General features: G+C 34.4%; 1 protein-coding gene across 1 annotated transcript in view; it reads right to left on the reverse strand.

The window, feature by feature from the left end:
- The window catches only part of LOC145292897 (CD9 antigen-like), a 282,191-nt gene that overhangs the window by 51,417 nt on the left and 211,107 nt on the right, over positions 1-19,667 (reverse strand). The window contains exon 2 of the mRNA XM_080139033.1: positions 1,307-1,501. Coding sequence (XP_079995159.1) covers positions 1,307-1,501 — 195 coding nt within the window. The remainder of the gene's footprint in view (positions 1-1,306; positions 1,502-19,667) is intronic.

Below are 19,667 nucleotides of genomic sequence, written 5' to 3' on the forward strand. Positions count from 1 at the left end.
TAATCCTAAAAATGGTAAGACCGCATCTTGGCAAGGATATAAAAAACTGAATTGCAGGATTAAGGCAGACCAAAAGGATTTACAAGCTGTATATTAATGATTATTTTTAAGTTATTTACTTCATATATTATACATCTATCTACATACATACATGCACACATATATATATATATATTATATATAATTATTATTATTTATACTTTTATTTATTTATGCTTTTCTTCACATTTTTCCAAAAAACATTTAAACCGGCGATCTTTACAATTACCGAAAACAGTAGCTAACTGGTTTCGTATGTTACTCAACAGAGCAAAGCTAAGGTAAATTTAATAATACACTTTATACTAAATCAATAATATTTAAAATAACTCTTTTCTAGAAATAAAATTGATTTTCATCTGTAAAATAAAATTGAACTAAGTTTTTAAAAATTTGAACTTGAATATAATTTTTTATTTAAACAGAGTAGAACCTCTAGATAGAAAATTAATTGGTTCCAGCTTGGCTTTCATATAATGGAATTTTTTCCTATCCTGAAATCTAAATCGTCTAACCCATTCCAAAACCTATGAAAACACTAATTAAATTTTAAAATAAGGTCAAAATCAGAATGATATAAAAGCCAAATAGTACATAACCTAACTGTTAATATTTGTAAATGATATTAGAACATAATGTAATAATAAACTTTTATAAAATGTAATACAAAAATTAATATAGAATAGCCATGGATAAACAAAACAAACAACTGATGCATGATGGGAAATTAAAAAAAAATCATTCAAATCAAATAACTTATTTGTTTTTAATCTAAACGACTAAGAGATATGACAATATTTTTAATTGTTACTTTAATCATTACTGGTAAGGTCACGACCTCAATCAAATCTAAAAGAAAAAGGATTCAAAGCAAAATGGATTATTTACTTTCTTACAGCTAATTTGTGATTTCCAAGAAAATAATAAAATGCTCCACCACTTAAAAAATTTCAAAGTGTACAATAAAAATTAAAACAGAACATCTTTCTTCAATAAATATTTTTCCAATGTAGCAAGAATTGTAACGTGTACATTAATTTTTTCAATTTTTAGAATAATTTTAATTTCTGGGGAGGGGTGGTGTAAGTAGAAAAGTAAATTCAAGCCCCCCCCTCCCCCCAAATGTTTTCCATATAAAATTCAACACAAATATTTAAAGATAATTACTAAAAATTTTTTAAATTGAATAAAACGTCAATTCTAAAAAGATTTTCGAAGAATTAGGTACTGGTTCTGAATATAAAAAAATGCATCAAGGAAAACTCACCGAGGCAAGAAGACATTGACTTTCTCGTATCGCACCACAACAGCCTATGAATCCAATAATCATCATAATGACGCCAACACCTATCAATATATAGGCGCCAATGTAGAGCAGGTTGAAGTCTTTGTCCACATAATTCTCAAAGTTTGGGTCAACGCGAACCCAAATTCCAACACCGAGGATTGCACATCCCAGTAACTGAAAAAAAAAAAAAAAAAAAAAAAAATAGTAATTAGATAAATATTTAGTATTAACATACAAAACCTCAAAAAAAAATCAATAAAAAATTAAGTTGGTTTTGTTGCTATAAATATGCACACCTGGATACAATGTGAAAAATTCTCAATCACACACACACACACACACACACACACACACACTTGGTACTGCCCTCAGATTTGGGCTGTGATGGCCCTATTTAGTTCAGAAAGAGTTTGATGATTAGTTTAGATATCCACTAGCAGTCTGTGGAACACAATACCACCAAGCTGATTCCCAACTGACTACAACATGGTTGTTTTCGAGTCCAATGTTAATGCACTATCGAGCCGTCCTCTTTAAATAATCAAATTCTACTCAGTTTCAACCATGGTCTTCATTTCATTGTCTATCTGAAAAACTCAGTAACCCTTATCCTTGAGTGGCATTTGGGCCTTGATAAGTGGTGACTCATTAAGAGAAAGGAAAAAAAACAAAACAAAAAAAAAAAAAACACGAAAAAATTTTTTTTAATTTTACAGGTGGGATGAATATTTATCTTTGAGATAACCCCATAAATAAAAATCCGAGATGGCGGATGTTAAAATTTGTTGCACGTGAAATCGTTTCAGTCGTCAAATGACATTTTTAGGGAATATACCTGATAATTACTGCTGTTTAATAATAGATCAAAAAAGATCAATTAGATGAGGATTCCAATGCCTCTGGATACAAAACGATCACTTAGTATTCTGTGAGGCACTTATTTACATCTGTCATGACCGTCCTCAATGCCAAGGGCAGATAACTGCCTAGTTATGGATGCAACTAGCTAACTCTACCTTTCATATTATTTAGGCTGATAGAAGCGCCCCACATTTTATTTTGTATGAAGATTATTTTTATGTTTCCTGTTTGCTTTTCACTAATTTGTAAATTACATGGAAGAGTTCATAATATTCTCAAAACATTTATTACAATTTTTACTCATATTATTTATTGCATCTGATTTAAAAGAAATATATTTTATTACATAAAATTTGTTTATTTTCTGCACACAATTGAACATTAAAAGCAAAATTGGACTTCTCTCCTACTTAACTATATTTCAACTCAAAGCCAAATCATTGTCCCCATGAAACCAAGCAAAGAATGAACCATAGTCACTTTCGTCGTCTTAGTCTTTGTCCCTGATTCTGCTTTAAATAATTAACAAAGACATTACTGACTGTAGTGTTGAAAAGATCAAGGCTATTAGTAGGAGGAAAACATTCAGTAGGAAGAAAGTTCCACAACCGTGTGGTTCTTGGAAAGAAGTTACTGGAATAAAAAGTTGCATTGCAATGAGGTATCAAAGCAGAAAATTGGAGACCACTAGACTAACAAGTCAAACGAGCTGGAACAAAAGAAACAGAGAATAGATGAAACAATTTTGAATAGTAGTATTTATAGAGAAGACCAGGACTGGCAACATCACGTCTGTGAGAGATAGAGGTTGCAGAGAAGAAGAAAGTGTGGAGCCACTCAAGTTACAAATACATTTCTACACCTTATTAAGAATCCTCAAATGGGACAGAGATTCACCAGCTCAAATATGACAACAGTACTTCATACATGATCCGATAGTAAATTTGTAGAGACAGAATAGCTTCAGGAGAAAATGAGAATTACTTTCTCCTGCTCAATTGGATGATAGAATTATTTGATTCTTTTTAATCCAGCAAAAATTGTAGCTAAAGTAAAATGAGATTACATTCTGCAAATATTACATTTATGCAAAAAATAAAGGCTTTCAATTTGGTCTATTTCTTGATACGAGAGATGACAACGCTAACGTAAAAGTCGAATGTTTACAAACGTTGTGTATCATCTTTATAACAGCCATCTTGGATTTTTCTTATGCTTGAAATCCATGGATAATATTTTAAACGAGTGTATACCATTCGTCAAATGACAAAAACCAAAAACAGTACCAATAATCATACAAAATAGCATTTGAAGTTTGAATCGGTAAAGTTAAAAACAAAAAAAGAAAACGTCTCAAACTGGATGTTAAAAAAACGTATAAAAAAGAAAGCAAAAAACAAAAAAACAAAAAAAAAAAAAACAAACCCCTCTTATGATGAAAATAGATTGACGGCTGTTTGATTTGCTATATGGTTTACGCTGGCCGAAGTGTCATTTTCAACAAATTACTATGGAATAGCTAGTTTTGGTTCAATGTTGAGAATTATGGACAGTTATTGAATTTTAAAGATGCTCACCAGACTTAATTCTTTAAAAACATATTCAGTGGCATAGCTGATATTTGAGGTTTTACCTTGAATTGTTCAGGTGTTGTTTTTGATACATAGCCTATTTACAGGATAAATGCATTGAAAAATTTCTCACAATCAATAAATGTATGTATAATATTATTTGTGTGTATGTTCCCTAGTATTTATCTATACTAACACATTATATATATCTGCAAAGAAATTCACAATTAGTATACTTCGTCCTGAAAATGATTATATATATTTTAGTATGAAATATACTAATATTTGTGAATTTCTTTGCAGATATTTTATTCCTGACTGAAATATTGAATATATTAGAGATGGGCGCTTCGTGGCCTAATGGAAATAAAGATGTCTATAGTGCAGAAGGAGCATATTATCTTTCACTCATTAGATTCTGATGACTCAGATGATGAAGATGAATCCACTAGACATGCAAGTACCTCTTTAGATAGACATATCATCATAGCATGACATTGCCTCAGAACTCTTATCATTATCCCAGAGAGGAAGATATGAGGGGTCTTCAATAAGTTTCCAGACTTCTTGCATATGAGCACTTTTATTGATAGTACACACATGAAACTCTAGTCCCCTTCAAAGTAATCTCCTCCTGCTGCAATGTACTTGTTGTACCATTGCAGCAACTCCTGGAAGGTCTCATGGAAGTTCTCTTGTGTGAGCAGGTCAATAACCCTCGTCACAGCCTCTTTCATCTCCTCAGTTGTCTCATTACAGCAGCCTCTAAGGTTTTCCTTGAGCTTAGGGAATAACCAAAAGTCACAAGGATCAAGGTTTGGACTATAGAGAGGGTGAAAAATTGTCTTGATGCCCATCTTGGTAAAATAGTCTGTGACAAAGATGGAGTTGTGGACCGGTGCATTTGCACAAATGTTCCCCATCTTCAGTTTCTCGCAAATAATTGCGTGTACAGTTTCCATGCTGACATCAAACTATGCATTTATTGTCTCTATAGACATACGACAATCCTTATTCCATGAAATTATTTATTTGGCCAATCAACTTTGGTGTTTTGATTTTCTTATTCCCTCAGACTCCCTGTCATCCTTGAAATTCATTCCACTCATGCTCAATTCATGCAAGATGAAAGCAGTCTGAAGAATTCCATATGTTTCTGCAGCATTTTTTTTTCAAGTTGAAAACTGAATTTTATTGCATATCATTTTTCTAAAGTGTTCTCACGTCTAAATTGCATTTTTGAAAGCCACCAACTGTGACAATCAGGCTTTAGTAGGGTGTATTCCAATTCTTGCTGTAGCTGTTGATTTGAACCTAAAATCATAAAAATTGGTCAGTCATCTCATAAGATGTATAGCAATAACATACTGAATTTTCAAGAGTCTACAACAATTTTAAATACTGTATAAAAAAGTCTGGAAACTTATTTAAGGCACTTTGTATAACCAAAGTGTTCAAAGCTACTCCTGGTATTTAAAAAACTATGGAAAATGTAGCTGTAAAGTTGAGAATCTTTATTGATGAAACAATGCTATGGAAAATTCATAAATGCACAATCAATGAAAGGGAAAAATTATGGTAAAAGCTTTGTGATATATTTAGAAATGTTGGAGGCCTACATCGCTTTTTCATATATGCAAGGGAAAAACTCACAGCACAGATTTTTTTGTAGATAAAAAGTAGTTTCAAAAGGAACAATGTCTAGAAATGATTACAAAAAATACAAAAATTGACAGCAGAAGCGCAAGGTCAGAGAGGATCAAAAGTGATATATTTAGTCACAGAGAAATTTTTTTTACCTATTTGTTGAAAATTGCAACAGTACCTATTAGTGTTGGGTCGATTAATCGGAATTCGAAAAAAAGTGGTAATTTTTGGGATATCGGAATTGGAAAAATTTGTGCCTATTTTCCGATGCCAACAACGATTCTTTAAATTGGCTTTTTTATTTGATTTTCTTTAAAGAAAAATATTCTACCGCTAATAGTAATACTAAAATAGTGATCGTCCATTTCTAAATTTTCACAAAAAACACTCAACTAGCTACAACCACTATATACGATTTCCCTCTCTATCTGTGCCTAAATCTAAACAAATTCCATGAACAAAGCTTTTTTTCTGGAACTGCCCACCTGTGGAACACTGTTCCGCTGGCCTGCTTCTCGGTTAAATACAACATAGTAGCCTTCAAATCCAATGAAAACAAATTCTTGTTGATCCGTCCCCATAAATAATTAAATTTTACCCAATTTACACCATTAACGGTTACTACATTACCACTTCACATTCATTAACCCTTATCCTCGAGTCGCCTTCGGGCCTTGATAAGTGGTGACCCAAGTAGGAAAAAAAAAAGCAATAAAGATTACGAGTTTCCCCTAGCAGAATATTTTTTTAGCTTTACTGAATCAGTGAAGAACAAAGGCGATAATGTAACAGAACTGCACACTTGCGTAACTGTTCTACTGGCTTGCTTCCAAACTCACTACAACATGGTCGTCTTTAAGTCCAATGCAAAGTTCTTATGGAGCCCTCCCCCTTAAATAATCAAATTCTACCTAATTTCGATGTCTATAGATCATTATGTTGTCGCCTCATTGATTAACTAACACTCATTAACCCTTATCCTTGAATGGCCTTTGGGTCTTGATAAGTGATGAATCCCTTGTAAATTAAAAAAAAATTCAAAAAATGATTATAAAAAAAGGATAGAGAGTGACTTTATTTTATGTAATAGATGAGGAGTGATTACAATCAGCAATCAACGTGCAAGTTGCATTTGCAAAACTATTCAAAAGGTCTTAATGCATGCATGTGTGTAAAATCAGAATTATGCACACAACAAAACTGAAGTTGCACAATTGTGTGCATCCATATTGGGTATTCTTATGTAATAACTCAGATGCACATGCAAACTAAGAGGGGGGTACGGTTTACAAACTAAATGTATTGAGGTCAGAATGGATAAACTTGAATGGACAGGAAATTGGACAGGATTGCAGTGTTGTTAAAAACCGACTTCATCCATTGGATTGGAGGCTAGATGCTGAAGTTGCAAGAGGCAGTGTAAAGATTAAATTAATTAAGCGCAATGGGATGAAGCAAAATTATAAAAGATGAAAATGAACGCCAGTTGATAGGAGGGAAACGAAAGATAGACAATCGGAATGTTTGCTTGAAAAAAAAAAAAAAAAAAGGTTTAATGTAAAATGAAAATTGACCGATTCTTTTCTAGCCAAATGATTCTGTTGCGATACAAATGAAAATATGAATTATGGGATTTGATATTGACCACTCTTCCAGAGATGATCAATTGGTCCAATGTAAATGAAACGAATAATAGAATCCTGGGGAAATATTGCTGGTGATTAGTGAACAATATTAAAAAAAAAAAAAAAAAAAGATTTTATTGATCACTTATTTAATGATTTACAGCCCCCCCCCCCAAAAAAAAGATTAAAAAATTTCTTACAGTATAAATACCATCACTAATATGATTGCATATGGAGTCATGGTCTAAATTTCTATAATTCAAGAAATTACAGTCTAACTTTTTGAAATCCAAATCATATATTAATGTAATCATATATGCCATATGGTCAGTTTACTAATAAACAATAGAAAGCCGCTTGTTACGTTTGAGTTTTTTGTTGATGCACACTAGTACACCACTGCCCCCCCCCCCCGAAAGTTCCATAAGCCTGCAGTTCTTGAAAAGAAACTACTGGATTAAAAGCTGTTCTATAATGAGGTGTCAAAACAGCAAATTGATGGAGACCACTAGACTAACAAGTTAAAAGAGCTGGAACAAAGGAAGCAGAAAATTGATCACACAATTCTAAAGAACACATGCCATAATAGTATTTATTAGTGATGGGACGATTCCAAACTTTTTCCCGATTACGATTGTTGCAATATTTCATAATGGGGATATGATGCCGCACGGTCGAGAGATTCTATTTATAAACGATGCTGCTAGGAACTGACGAATCTAATTAATTCACGTTCTGCTACCAACCAATCAGAAACCAAAATTGCTCCATAAATATTAAACCTTTTTGTAGCAATTTCGCAAGTGTTCTTCGTGTCAACACTGAAAGAATCTTTTGCTCTGTGGATTCCAACTCGAGAACTGTCTACTGAGAACCAGTCACCTCCAGGACTTGTGTAGAACAACTAACCATCGGAAACTGTTCTGAAACTAAATATGGCTTACACTTCTAGAACGATACAATTACTGAGTCTGGTCTAAATTCCCGATTCCGATTCTTTTTAAATATTTGATTGGATATTTGTTTTTTCTTTATTTTTTGTTTTTTGAATTACTGTAAGACCTCCATATTATGTCTGCATATATTTTAGCAAACATAAAAAATCAAATCTTTTCGTTGTAATTGATTGAAAATATTGAAACAACTAAAAACTTATTTCTTTTTTAAAAACAAAGGCGATATGTGCTTGTTGTTAGCTGACAAAATGCTATTTGAATGTTTTCATAAACCACTGCAAAATAGTTGACGACTGGTATGCAGAATAAGACGGTGTAGGAACAGAAAAGTTAACATGTTAAGAATGAGTATCTAAATAACATGGTTACTATTGAGAAAAACATTCTTAACCCGAGAAGAACGGAATGTAGATGTATTGTTAACTATTCTGTTCGTTCTCTCTACCAAAGAATGCCCATGTTTTTACCATAAATTATAAAGATTTGGTTGGTGATTGCTACTATTAATATGACAAATATGTAGTAGATTGATTTGTTTTAATGCAAAAAGATACAGATAATAGAAATACAACTATTACTAATAATATCAAATTTGTAGATTAACACCCTCAGATAAAAATGAGATTTTGTTTTTTGTTCTAGGTGATTTTCCTTTTGTTTTGGGTGATTACATGTTAACATCTTGAAAAACTCGGCAGAAAGAAAAAAACAATAATTTTAGAATTTAGGCAGGCAGTTAAATTTTGTATATAAAGTTAATGTAAAATGATAATCATTTTTAGAATATTCTAACTTTGTAGGGATGTTCACTAAATTTTAGCATTAACCCTAAGTCATAACTTCCCAAAATGCACAGAATTTATCTCAGAAAAAACTAATACGTTTTGGTTAACTCCTCTAAAATGCTACAACGTCTCGGAAATGAAACTCATTTTATATTAAATTAATATGTGAAGCAGACCCTCCCATTTAAATTCTGAAATAATTTTGTTTTTCTTCCCACCAAGTTTTTCAGAATGTTAACACGAAATTGCCTAAAAAGGTTGAATCTCGTTTTAGTTTGGAAGGATTATTCAGCTAAGAGTGTTAATTTATATAAAAAAAAAAAATACTAATAAGTTCATATATAGTAAAAAAGAATCTAATTTCTATAAAGATTCATTAAAATACGTTTAAAAATGAAAAATAGTTGGAAAAATGTTAGTAATTAATTTTTAATTCATAAAACACAATATAAATGTTTTTAGAATAATATTTAAAAATGCACCTACATTTGGCGAATTTTCCGGCTGTCTTTCACATGGGTCTAGTAAGGGAACATTTCTGTGACAAATAAATTATCCAGAGGTTTCAATAAACCAAGAATCATTTTTTATTAATAGTCTCGATTTATGATTTTCTATATCCACCTCCAACAATCTTAACTTTGTTTTACAATCTGTAGACAGACATGTGATACTGAGGTGGATCTGCCTTCAGGCTGGAAATGGTGAATTACTTTGACTGCCTTAGACACCACAGGAGTTCCTAATTGTAAGTAATACAGATAGAATCAAAGAAAAATTGATGCCAAGCGTTATTTCACACGAAAGTGAAAATTCATAAATTGATTTATACCTCATTCAATTCAAAGTCAACCTTTTCTCATACGTTTCAACCCCCCCTCCGCCCCCTTGTAATGTTTGCAAATACTAGATGATGGATCAGACAAATATCAACCAGACAAAAGCTGAGAGCATAAAATAGATAGTTAAAAAATTTAAAGTAATGTTTGATAGTATTTTTCTTGACAAAAATATTTTATTAAACTTTTAAACTATTTTTTTGTACATTGTAAATAAACTGCATTCTTCTAAAGTGTACCTAGCAAATTTACGTAAAGTTTCAATTTTTGTTTTGTTTATTTTATGAAAATAAAATACATTTACATCATATTTTTGTTATTATGGTCTATAGATTTTAGATTTTTTATGGTCTATAGATTTTAGATTTTTTATGGTCTATAGATTTTAGATTTTTTATGGTCTATAGATTTTAGATTTTTTATGGTCTATAGATTTTAGATTTACTAATTGTTTAAAAACAGTATTTATCAGTAGTACCAGCAATGGAAACTTAAGGTTTTCAAAAAATGCAAAGAATCGTTTTTGGAATCGGAAATTAGGCTTATTTTTTTTCCGATTTCAATACACCCAAAAGTTCAGATTTTTCTGATTCTCGATTATGATTAATCGTTCCAACACTAGTATTTATATAAAAAAAAAAAGACTGAGATTAGCAACATCACGTCTATGAGAGAGAAGTTGCAGAGAAGAAAGGGTAGGATCGATCAAATTATAGACACGTTTCTGCAGCTTATCAAGAACTTTTAAATAGGAGAGAAATTCACCATCCTAAATATAACTTTACTCCATACTATATTAGTATATTTGTAGAGAACATGAGATTAACGTTCTACTACTCAATAGTTAGGTAAAAAGAGGTTAAAATTTAAATGGGAGAATGATCTCATGGCCACAAAACAGATACTACATTATTGCCACTTTCTCTATAAAAGGGAGAAGGTAATGCTTGTGAGAATGGTATTATGACAACAGAACAAAAGCCAATAAAAATGCTTGAAATATGATTTGCTAATGGTGAAGCAAAAAATAAAACCAAGGAAGCCTCCAGAGCATTACTGAAACATCTCTTTTATATCCTCCCCCGTAAGTCAGGCACATTCCAGTCAGAGGTAGATAGTGATGACTTTAATCTCAACATTCATCTTGAATATTTTTAATCTATAGATTGAATATAGGTTGAGCATCATTTGGTCTATGGAGGTGTGCATAGTGAGGGACACCATGGACGGTGGTTGAATGGGTTGATCCAGGATTTGTATGGTCAGCCGCAGATGTCATGAGTATAAGTAGGCGTGTTGTGTGAAGCAGCAGGATCGAGTTGGGGGATATACCGAACGGTTTTCTTTGTTTTCCATGTTTCTGGGTCTCTTGGCAATACACTGTAGAAAAACATTTTTTTCTTATAGAAACACTGAAAACTTAAACATATACGCAGATATATTTTATTTAGTAAATTTTTATGATGTGCCTCAGCATAGTATAAACACCCCAACCTTCCCATGTTAAGAATGGCTTTCAGAATAAACACCCCCAACCTCGAAAGCCGTTCTCAATATGGGGAAGTTGGGGGGTGTTTATTCCAGAAAGCCGTTCTTAATATGGGGTGGTTGAGGGTGTTTATACTACGCTGGGGCAGGTTGTAAAAAAAAGCACCTTTTATTCATCCGTGGGATACAGAGGTTTTGGAATAAGTCAGAGTCAGAAGACTTAGCAGACAGTCTGAATATTGGAAAACTTTAAAATAAGGAGTCAGAATTCAATATTTTCAAGTTGATTGATTGATTGATTGGTTTTACGGCATATCAACCTATGTGGTCATTTAATGCCGGAGTCCTTTTTTTTTTTTTTTTTACTTTTTTTATTGGGAGGGGGGGAATGACATTTTTAGCCTTTCCTCCCTTTTTTTATAAAATTGAACTAAGAAATTAAATGTTGTATTTATACATGGATGTGTATATTTGGGTGACTTTAAATTTCCTTAAATTTTCTTATATAAATTTACTTTCCTTAGGTATGCTAGAATATTTGCTGAGTTGACCTTTTCAAAAAGGTCTTCCATATTGCTTTCTGTATAATATAATTTTCTAGTTGGGGCAAGGTCATCACACCCAACTAGGATATGTTTTACTGTGAGTGTCTCCTGGCATGGGATGCACTCTGGCGCCGATTCTCCATTTAGTATATAAGAATGAGTAAAGTTGGTGTGCCCTATGCGCAGCCGAGTCAGTATCACATCTTCTCGGCGTGATCTCTTGATGTCCGGACATCGTTCCTTAAGTTCAGGTTTGATTGAGTATAATTTGTTGCCCTCTTGCTGACTCCACCGCAGTTGCCATTTTTCCTGTATGTATGCTTTTATCTGGGGTCTAAGATCAGTATGTGGAATCTTAAAATTGTCAGTTGGAAGGTGAGAAGATCTTTTTGCAGCTATATCTGCCCTGTCATTGCCTTTGATCCCCACATGGCTGGGGATCCAGACAAGAATAATGTTTTTAGTAGTTAAAAGGATATTGATTTTTTCTATTAATTTTGTTGTTAGTGGATTTTCTTGTTTTTGATTTTGTATAGATAATAGGACTGATAGAGAATCTGTGAGAATGATGAAGTTTTTGGTGGTTTCCTCTGAAATTATGTTGATTGCTAGATCGATAGCTATAGTCTCTACAGTGAATATAGATGCTTCATTTTGAAGATTTCTCTTCATTGTGGTTTTATGGTACGTTGCTGCACATCCAGTGTGATTGTTGCTTTTAGACCCGTCTGTGTAGATAAAGGTGTAGTCTGAATATTGTAATTTTAAATGTTGAAGTTCGTCGTGGTATTCAATAGGGTTTGTGGTAGATTTGGACTTTTTGTTTAGGTTGAGTTTTATTTCAACTTGTTTCATGGTCCATGGGGGTGTTTTAGGCAGTATGAAGTTGTGAATGCTGGAGATTGGAATTTTCGATTCTTCAATGCTTTCCTTCATTCGGAGCCCGAACGTTTTGATAGTTTTTCTTCTCATGTTAAAGAGTTCTTCATATTTAGGATAGAAGGTACATTGGTATGCAGGGTTGTTTGGGCAAGACTTCAGTTTCAGTAAATATTGAAGGGCTAACTTTTCTCGCCTTAGATCTAGTGGGGGTTCGTGTGCTTCCGTGTATAGACTGTTCACGGGGGAAGTTCTGTATGCTCCTAGGGCCAATCTTAGGCCAGTATGGTGAATAGGGTCTAGACTTTTTATATATGATGTTCGGGTTGATCCATATATGAAACAACCGTAGTCTAGCTTTGAGCGGACTAGTGCTCTGTAAAGTTTAAGGAGTGTTTCCCTGTCTGCACCCCAATCGGTATGTGCTACCACTCTCAAAAGATTTACAGCTTTGTTACATTTTTTTTTCAGATAGTTTATGTGCGGGATGAATGTTAACTTTTTGTCAAATAAAATCCCTAAGAATTTGTACTGGTCAGTAACGGGTATGGGCATTCCTTCCATGGTTAGGACAGGATCATTATGCATGTTCTTTAGTTTGCAGAAATGCATGCATTTCGTTTTTCTTTTGGAGAATCTAAATCCATTCTCTTCCGTCCATCTCATTATTTTGTTTAAGCACAATTGAAGCTTCCTTTCTATTATAGATATATATCTAGATCTACAGCATATTAGGAAGTCATCCACATATAGGGAGCAATCTACCCCAGGGTTAAGGTTTTTTACAATGTTGTTAATTCGGATACTGAACAGGGTCACTGACAGTATACTCCCTTGAGGTACTCCATTCTCTTGTTCTTTCAAGTCCGAGAGAACTGTGCCAACCTTTATTCTGAACCGTCTATTTTTAAAAAAATTTTCAATAAAAATTGGCATTCTGCCTTTTAGTCCAAGCGCCTTCAGATCCCTTGTAACACCGTACTTCCACACAGTATCGTAGGCTTTTTCCATGTCAAAAAACACTGCTGTTAAATGTTCCTTCCTTACAAAGGCTTCTCTGATGAAGGTTTCAAGTCTGACTATGTGGTCTATTGAACTTCGGTTTTTCCTGAATCCTGTTTGAAATTCTGTAATAAGATTCTCTGTTTCCAGGAATCAGATTAGTCTTTTGTTTATAATCCTTTCCATGGTCTTACAAATGCAGCTTGTTAGAGCTATTGGCCTGAAATTCAATGGATCTGAGACGTTACTTGATTGGGATTGGATGTTTGAGTTTTCAGATTTGGGGATTGGTATTATTGTGGCCTCTTTCCAGGTCTCGGGTACGTTTCCACTGGACCATATAATATTGAAAATTTCAAGTAGGTATTTCATTGAGGTTTCTGGAAGTCTTTTGAGGATTTCATATGGAATTTCATCGGGCCCTGTAGCTGTGTCATGGGATTTGGTTAGCGATTCTTTTAATTCAGGCAAGGTAAGAGGTTGGTTGTATTTTTCAGTATTTTGTGATTTAAATAGAATTTTCTTTTTCTCTTCCTTTTCTCTAATCTTTTTGAATTTCTCTGTCTTTCACATGATGAAATTTTTGATAAATTATCTGCCAGGTTATTGGAAATGTCTTTTTGATCGGTGTATATTTTGTTGCCTTTAGAGATGTGGGATATTGGTGTACTACTACACTTTCCTTCTATTTTCCTCATCATGTTCCAAACTGTTTTCGCCTTGGTATTCACATTAATTTTGGATATATAATTTCTCCAAGTTGTTCTTTTGGATTCCTTTATGATTCGTCTGGCTTTTGCTCTGTTGTTTTTGAAGAAATCCAGATTTTCGCTTGTTGGATACTTTTCGAATTTTCTCAAGGCAGCTCGTCGAGCTCTGATGGCTTTTCTGCATTCTTTTGTGAACCAAGGTTTGTTGTGATTGTTGGTTTTGGTTGTTTTCGGTATGGTATTATTTGCTATGTTTGTGAGTGTTTTAATGAAGTAGTTCAAATGGTCATCTTTATCATTCTTTTCGATAATTAATTGGTTTTTGCACTGTTCCTGGAAGTCTTCCCAATCCGCTTTATGTAGGTTCCATTTGGGTGTTTTTTGTTCAGTGCTAGTACTTAGACTTTCCAGGATGATTGGGAAATGATCACTCCCACAGGTGTCATTGTGTACTTTCCAGTCATAGTCCATATATATGGAAGGATCACATAAGGTAAGGTCAATGGCGGTGAAAGTACCTGTTGCTGGGTACATATAGGTGTAGTTTTGATTATTAAGGAGGCATAAATTATTTTTATTTATTATGTTTTCTATTTCTTTTCCTTTTTTATTTGTTTCTTTACTTCCCCATATTACATTGTGACTGTTGAGATCTCCTAGTAGAAAAAAGGGTTTAGGGAGTTGTTTTATTAATTGAGTTATCTCAGTTTCGTTGATTGTATCTTTTGGAGGGATGTATATTGAGCAAAGTGTTATAGTTCTATGTAGAGTCACTGAAACTGCAATTGCTTGCAAGTTTGTGTTTATATTTATTTGTCTTTGAGGGACTTCATTCTTCACAAGTATTGATGTGCCTCCAGAAGCTCTGTCCGTATCTTTATTTATGTAGTTGTAAGATGTGTAGTGTTTTATGTTGATGGTATTATTTTCTTTCAGAAAGGTCTCCTGTAGACAGACAAGTGCTGGGCTCATATTTGTTATTAATAATGTGAGTTCATTTTGGTTTGCTTTTATCCCTCTGATATTCCATTGTAATATTTTGTTCATCATTTGGAATTGTGTTCAACTTCCATCGTCTCCAATCCCTCAAATCTATTTTCTGTCGGAGTCCCTGTTCGAGATATAGATCGGGATCTTTCTTTTCCTGTTTTTGTTTGTTTTTTTTTTTTGTCTGGGGGGATTTTTGATTCTTTTCTGGCTTGTGATGTGTTTGATGGTTGTTCGGTTGTTTTTGTAGAAATGGTTTGTGGTTTTGTTTCTTTTTGTGGTTCAGTAGTGTCTTTACTTAATATTATCCTTGGATTGGTTGCAGACATTGCACTATTCATTTTCCTCATTTCTTCTAATAGTTCTTTCATTTCCTTTATTAGTTTGCTTAGGACATCAATTTTCTTGTCAGTTGTATCCGTTACATGTATATGACCATTTTGATTGTTGATTGGATTAGTTTTTTTTGTTGCATCTGCATATGTTTTAGTTTCGATGATTTTCCTGGCCTCTGGGTAGGATATATTCTTTATATGTTTTAGTTTGGTCACTTCTTTTTCTCTTTTCCATATTTCGCAATATCTAGAGCCAGCGCCATGGTTTCCCAGGCAGTTGGCACACTTGAAATCTTTTCTGCAGTCAATGTGTGGGCCACTTTCTCCACATCTTCCACACACTGGTAATCGTGTGCACCGATCTTGATGGTGTCCAAACTTCTGGCATTTGAAGCATTGGAGGGGGTTTGGAATATAAATTTCTACATTTATTTTCATATATCCGACTTTCACTTCTTTGGGTATGGTGAGGGAATCGAAAGTTAGTATATATGTATTGGTATTGATTTTCTCACTGTTTTTTTTAATTTGAACTCTGCGAACATCTAACACATTCTGTTTCTGTAAGTTTGTCCTGATTTCCTCCAAGGGACAAAGTGCAAGTTCGTGGCTTTTCACTACTCCTTTGCAGGTATTTAGGGTTGGATGTCTGTAGCATTTGATTTTGATGTTTTCAAATAATTTTAGTTTCAATATTTCTTTAGTTTGTTCTTCGTTATGGGTTTCTATTAGTAGGCTGCCGTTAAATTGTTTTTTAATAGACTTTGGTTTTAGAGTTTTAAGATTTTTTTCAATTTTAAAAGTTTCCTCCATTGATTCTATTACTACGAATGTTGAGTTCCTTGGTTTTATCGTCTCTTCGTCAGAGCTACTGATGTCAGAGACATCAGAGTGGGTTCTCTTTGGGTGGTTGGGTGGTTTTTGGGAGGAATAAGCCATATATTTTGTTTTCTTTTTTCGTCATCTTTGTTCCCCACCCACCTCGGAGTCCTATTTGGGAAGAGCCTGGGGGTAAACCCATTCGCCCAGCCTCTACAGGGATACAATGATGATATAACCGACTTTGGTGGTATCATAATGATTATCTGTTCTCTCTTGATATTGCTATGGGATCTGTAGCAATCCTGAGGGGTTTACAGCCTCGTCATCGATATTCACACCTAATCGATTGACCCTCAGCCACCGCTTTCCATCATATATTAGGGAGTAGGGTTATTTGTGGGAGAGGGGGGATGTGTTGTATTAGTAGTGAGTTTTTGGAATGGGCAATATATGGTGGGGCTTGGCGTGACTGGCCGATTGGTCGGATCGGGCCTCTCCGACCGCCCGTCTAATCAAAGTAAAGGCCAAAGTAATGTGTTGCGGTGCCTAAACTTCTATGTATCCTGGTTTAGGTTCGCTCAATCACCAGGATCACGTCCTAAGACTTTACGGGTAGCAATCCACGGCTAACTGGTTGCCCCATTGAGGGATTTTTACCCTCTGCAGGGGGGCAGTCGGTTTGTTCTCATGCCCTACCGACAGGGCAAAAAATATAAATAAATAAATAGATAATTTAATAGAATATATTTGTTTTCTTTTTCTTTCTTTTTTGTTGTTTCTTTTCCTTTTTAAAATCTGTTTCTATTTAACCCATAGTTGGGACCCTAACAGGTACTACCACTCCGGGTCAGGGTGGACCTGGGAGCAATGGCAATTAAGAGGTGGCTCCACACTCCCCAAGCCCGTAAGCCGGACCTCACCATTGGATGTAGTTTAAGGTCATATCCAGGACCGGGAGTAAGGTAGGAAAAAATAAAATAAAAAGGGGGGGGGGAAATAGGCTGTTGTTTTTGTTTTTGGTTTTGCAGAACATAATTAAGTTTTAGAAAAAAGATCAGAAAACAAAAAAACGTCAATGTAGGTGCATTTCGTCTCAGGAAGCCACAGGGCAGCCTGATCTGGTAGCACCAGTTTTCAAGTTGAAATCTAAAAAGCCAGAGTTGAACCTTATACCAAAGTCTACCATATGCTATCCCATTCTGAAGCATTCTGCTAGATTACAAGAACAGCAGTTATTTTTTTCTTGTGTTTTTGCCTCCAGATTTTCTTTGGCATCAAAGCAAACCAAACTAGTCTGCACATATTTTAGGAACATGTTTTGCTAAGAGCATTAAATGTAGACATTAGATAAACATTAACGGATCTGCAGACAGAGGCAAAATGTAAATGTTTATCATGTAAATATTTTGGTTTATTTTACAGCACTTTACCATCTATTTTATTATACAGGAATCAGACCCGGAATTTTAGGGGGCTCCAGGAATCTGAAATTTTGAAATTCTATGAATCAGTGTTAACATTTTAGACATTCCAGGAATCAAACTTTTTACAGCATACACAATATACACACATATTACCTGCGATATCCCTAACATATATTACACTAAAAAAAAAAAAGAAAGGTCAAATAGTGAATACATAAGTCAAACACTATCTGATTTTCCACTTAAATTTCATTTTATCAAAAAAGAAAAAACATAAAATTAAACTTAATTCATTACATTATCATACAACATTCATTTTCAAGCCTCTCACAGAATTCTTAATTTTTCAATTGATAATAATTCCATCTCATTAACCCTTATTCTCTGGTGGCTTTTGGCCTTGATACATTGTGACTCATTAGTAAAAAGAAAAAAGTAACAAAAAAAACACACACACAAAAAAACAACAAAAAAAAACCCAAAACAAAACAAAAAAATAAACTCATAGAATGTCATGTTAGACGATAACACTGTTCCTTTTTCGTCCATAACTCCCACAGCATATTTAAAAAAAAAAATTTTTTTTTACTTTTCAGACATTTTGTATTTGCACTCAGAAGTGTTTAAGCATATCTCAAGATTATGAACTCATGCTCATTTTCGGAAATAGGAGAGCACATTTTTTCATTGCTCAGTAGAATTCAAGATATATATATATATATATATATATATATATACTAGCGGGGGGTACCCGGCGATGCCCGGGTGTCTTGAGGTAAATCAAAACTCGGAGGGGGGGGGGGAGGTAAAATAATTAAAAAAATGTTTGGTAAGTGAGTATGAGGATCGAACCCAAACCCTTGAGGCAAAGTTGGAAATTAAAGTGTGAAAAAAAAAACAAAAAAAAAACATCCGACGTTACCCATTGGGCCACCGCGACATACAACAAAGACACGTTTGAATTTATTTATTTAACTATTAAAAACAGGTTAACTCTGCTGCTTTCAATGCTGCCAAGACTAAACTAGTTTCATTCAATAATTACAAGAAACCCTCTCTACCACCCATAGCAATGGCCAACGACTCTTTATCTGAGAGTCCATCTTTCAAACTCCTTGGCCTAACGTTCACAGGAAACATGAGTTGGAACAATTACATTGAAGGCATTGCCAGGGCCGCTGCAAGAAAGGTGGGCTCTCTCTACCGTGCTAGAAAACTACTAACACTCGAAAGTATCCTGTACCTCTATAAGGCCACCATTCGCCCATGTATGGAGTATTGCTGCCACATCTGGGCTGGTGCATCTGCTACTAGTCTCTCGCTCCTTGACAAGGTTCAAAAGAGAGTCGCAAACCTGATAGGCCCTGAACTGGCATCTAAGCTTCAGCCTCTGTCCCATCGACGAAATGTTGCATCCCTCTGCCTTTTCTACAAGTATTTTAGTGGTGAATGCTCTGACGAACTGCAATCACTTGTGCCCCCACGACGTGTGCACCCTCGACAAACCCGACAGGCTGCTAATTCCCACCCCCACACTGTAGAGATCCCTAGATGTAAAAGATCTTTTTACTCCAATAGTTTCTTCCCCAGAACCGCTAGACTCTGGAATTCCATTCCAGGTCCCTGCTTCCCCAACAGTACTGACGTGCAGAAGTTCAAGTGTAACGTGAACCGACACCTTGCTGCCCAAATCCCTACATAGTACCCCAGTAGTTGTTGCCCCTGATAGTAGCCCCCTACACCAAAGTGGCAATTTGCCTTGTTTGGGGTGAAAATGTAATAAAAAAAAAAAAAATTAAGAAGGTTAAATAGAAGTCACGCAGCGTTTGGGTTTGTTTACCCAAATTTGACTGTTTTCCCCCCC

The sequence above is a fragment of the Euprymna scolopes genome, chromosome 14 (assembly GCF_053919585.1).
Source record: "Euprymna scolopes isolate OS-2025 chromosome 14, ASM5391958v1, whole genome shotgun sequence".
Classification (NCBI taxonomy): domain Eukaryota; kingdom Metazoa; phylum Mollusca; class Cephalopoda; order Sepiida; family Sepiolidae; genus Euprymna; species Euprymna scolopes.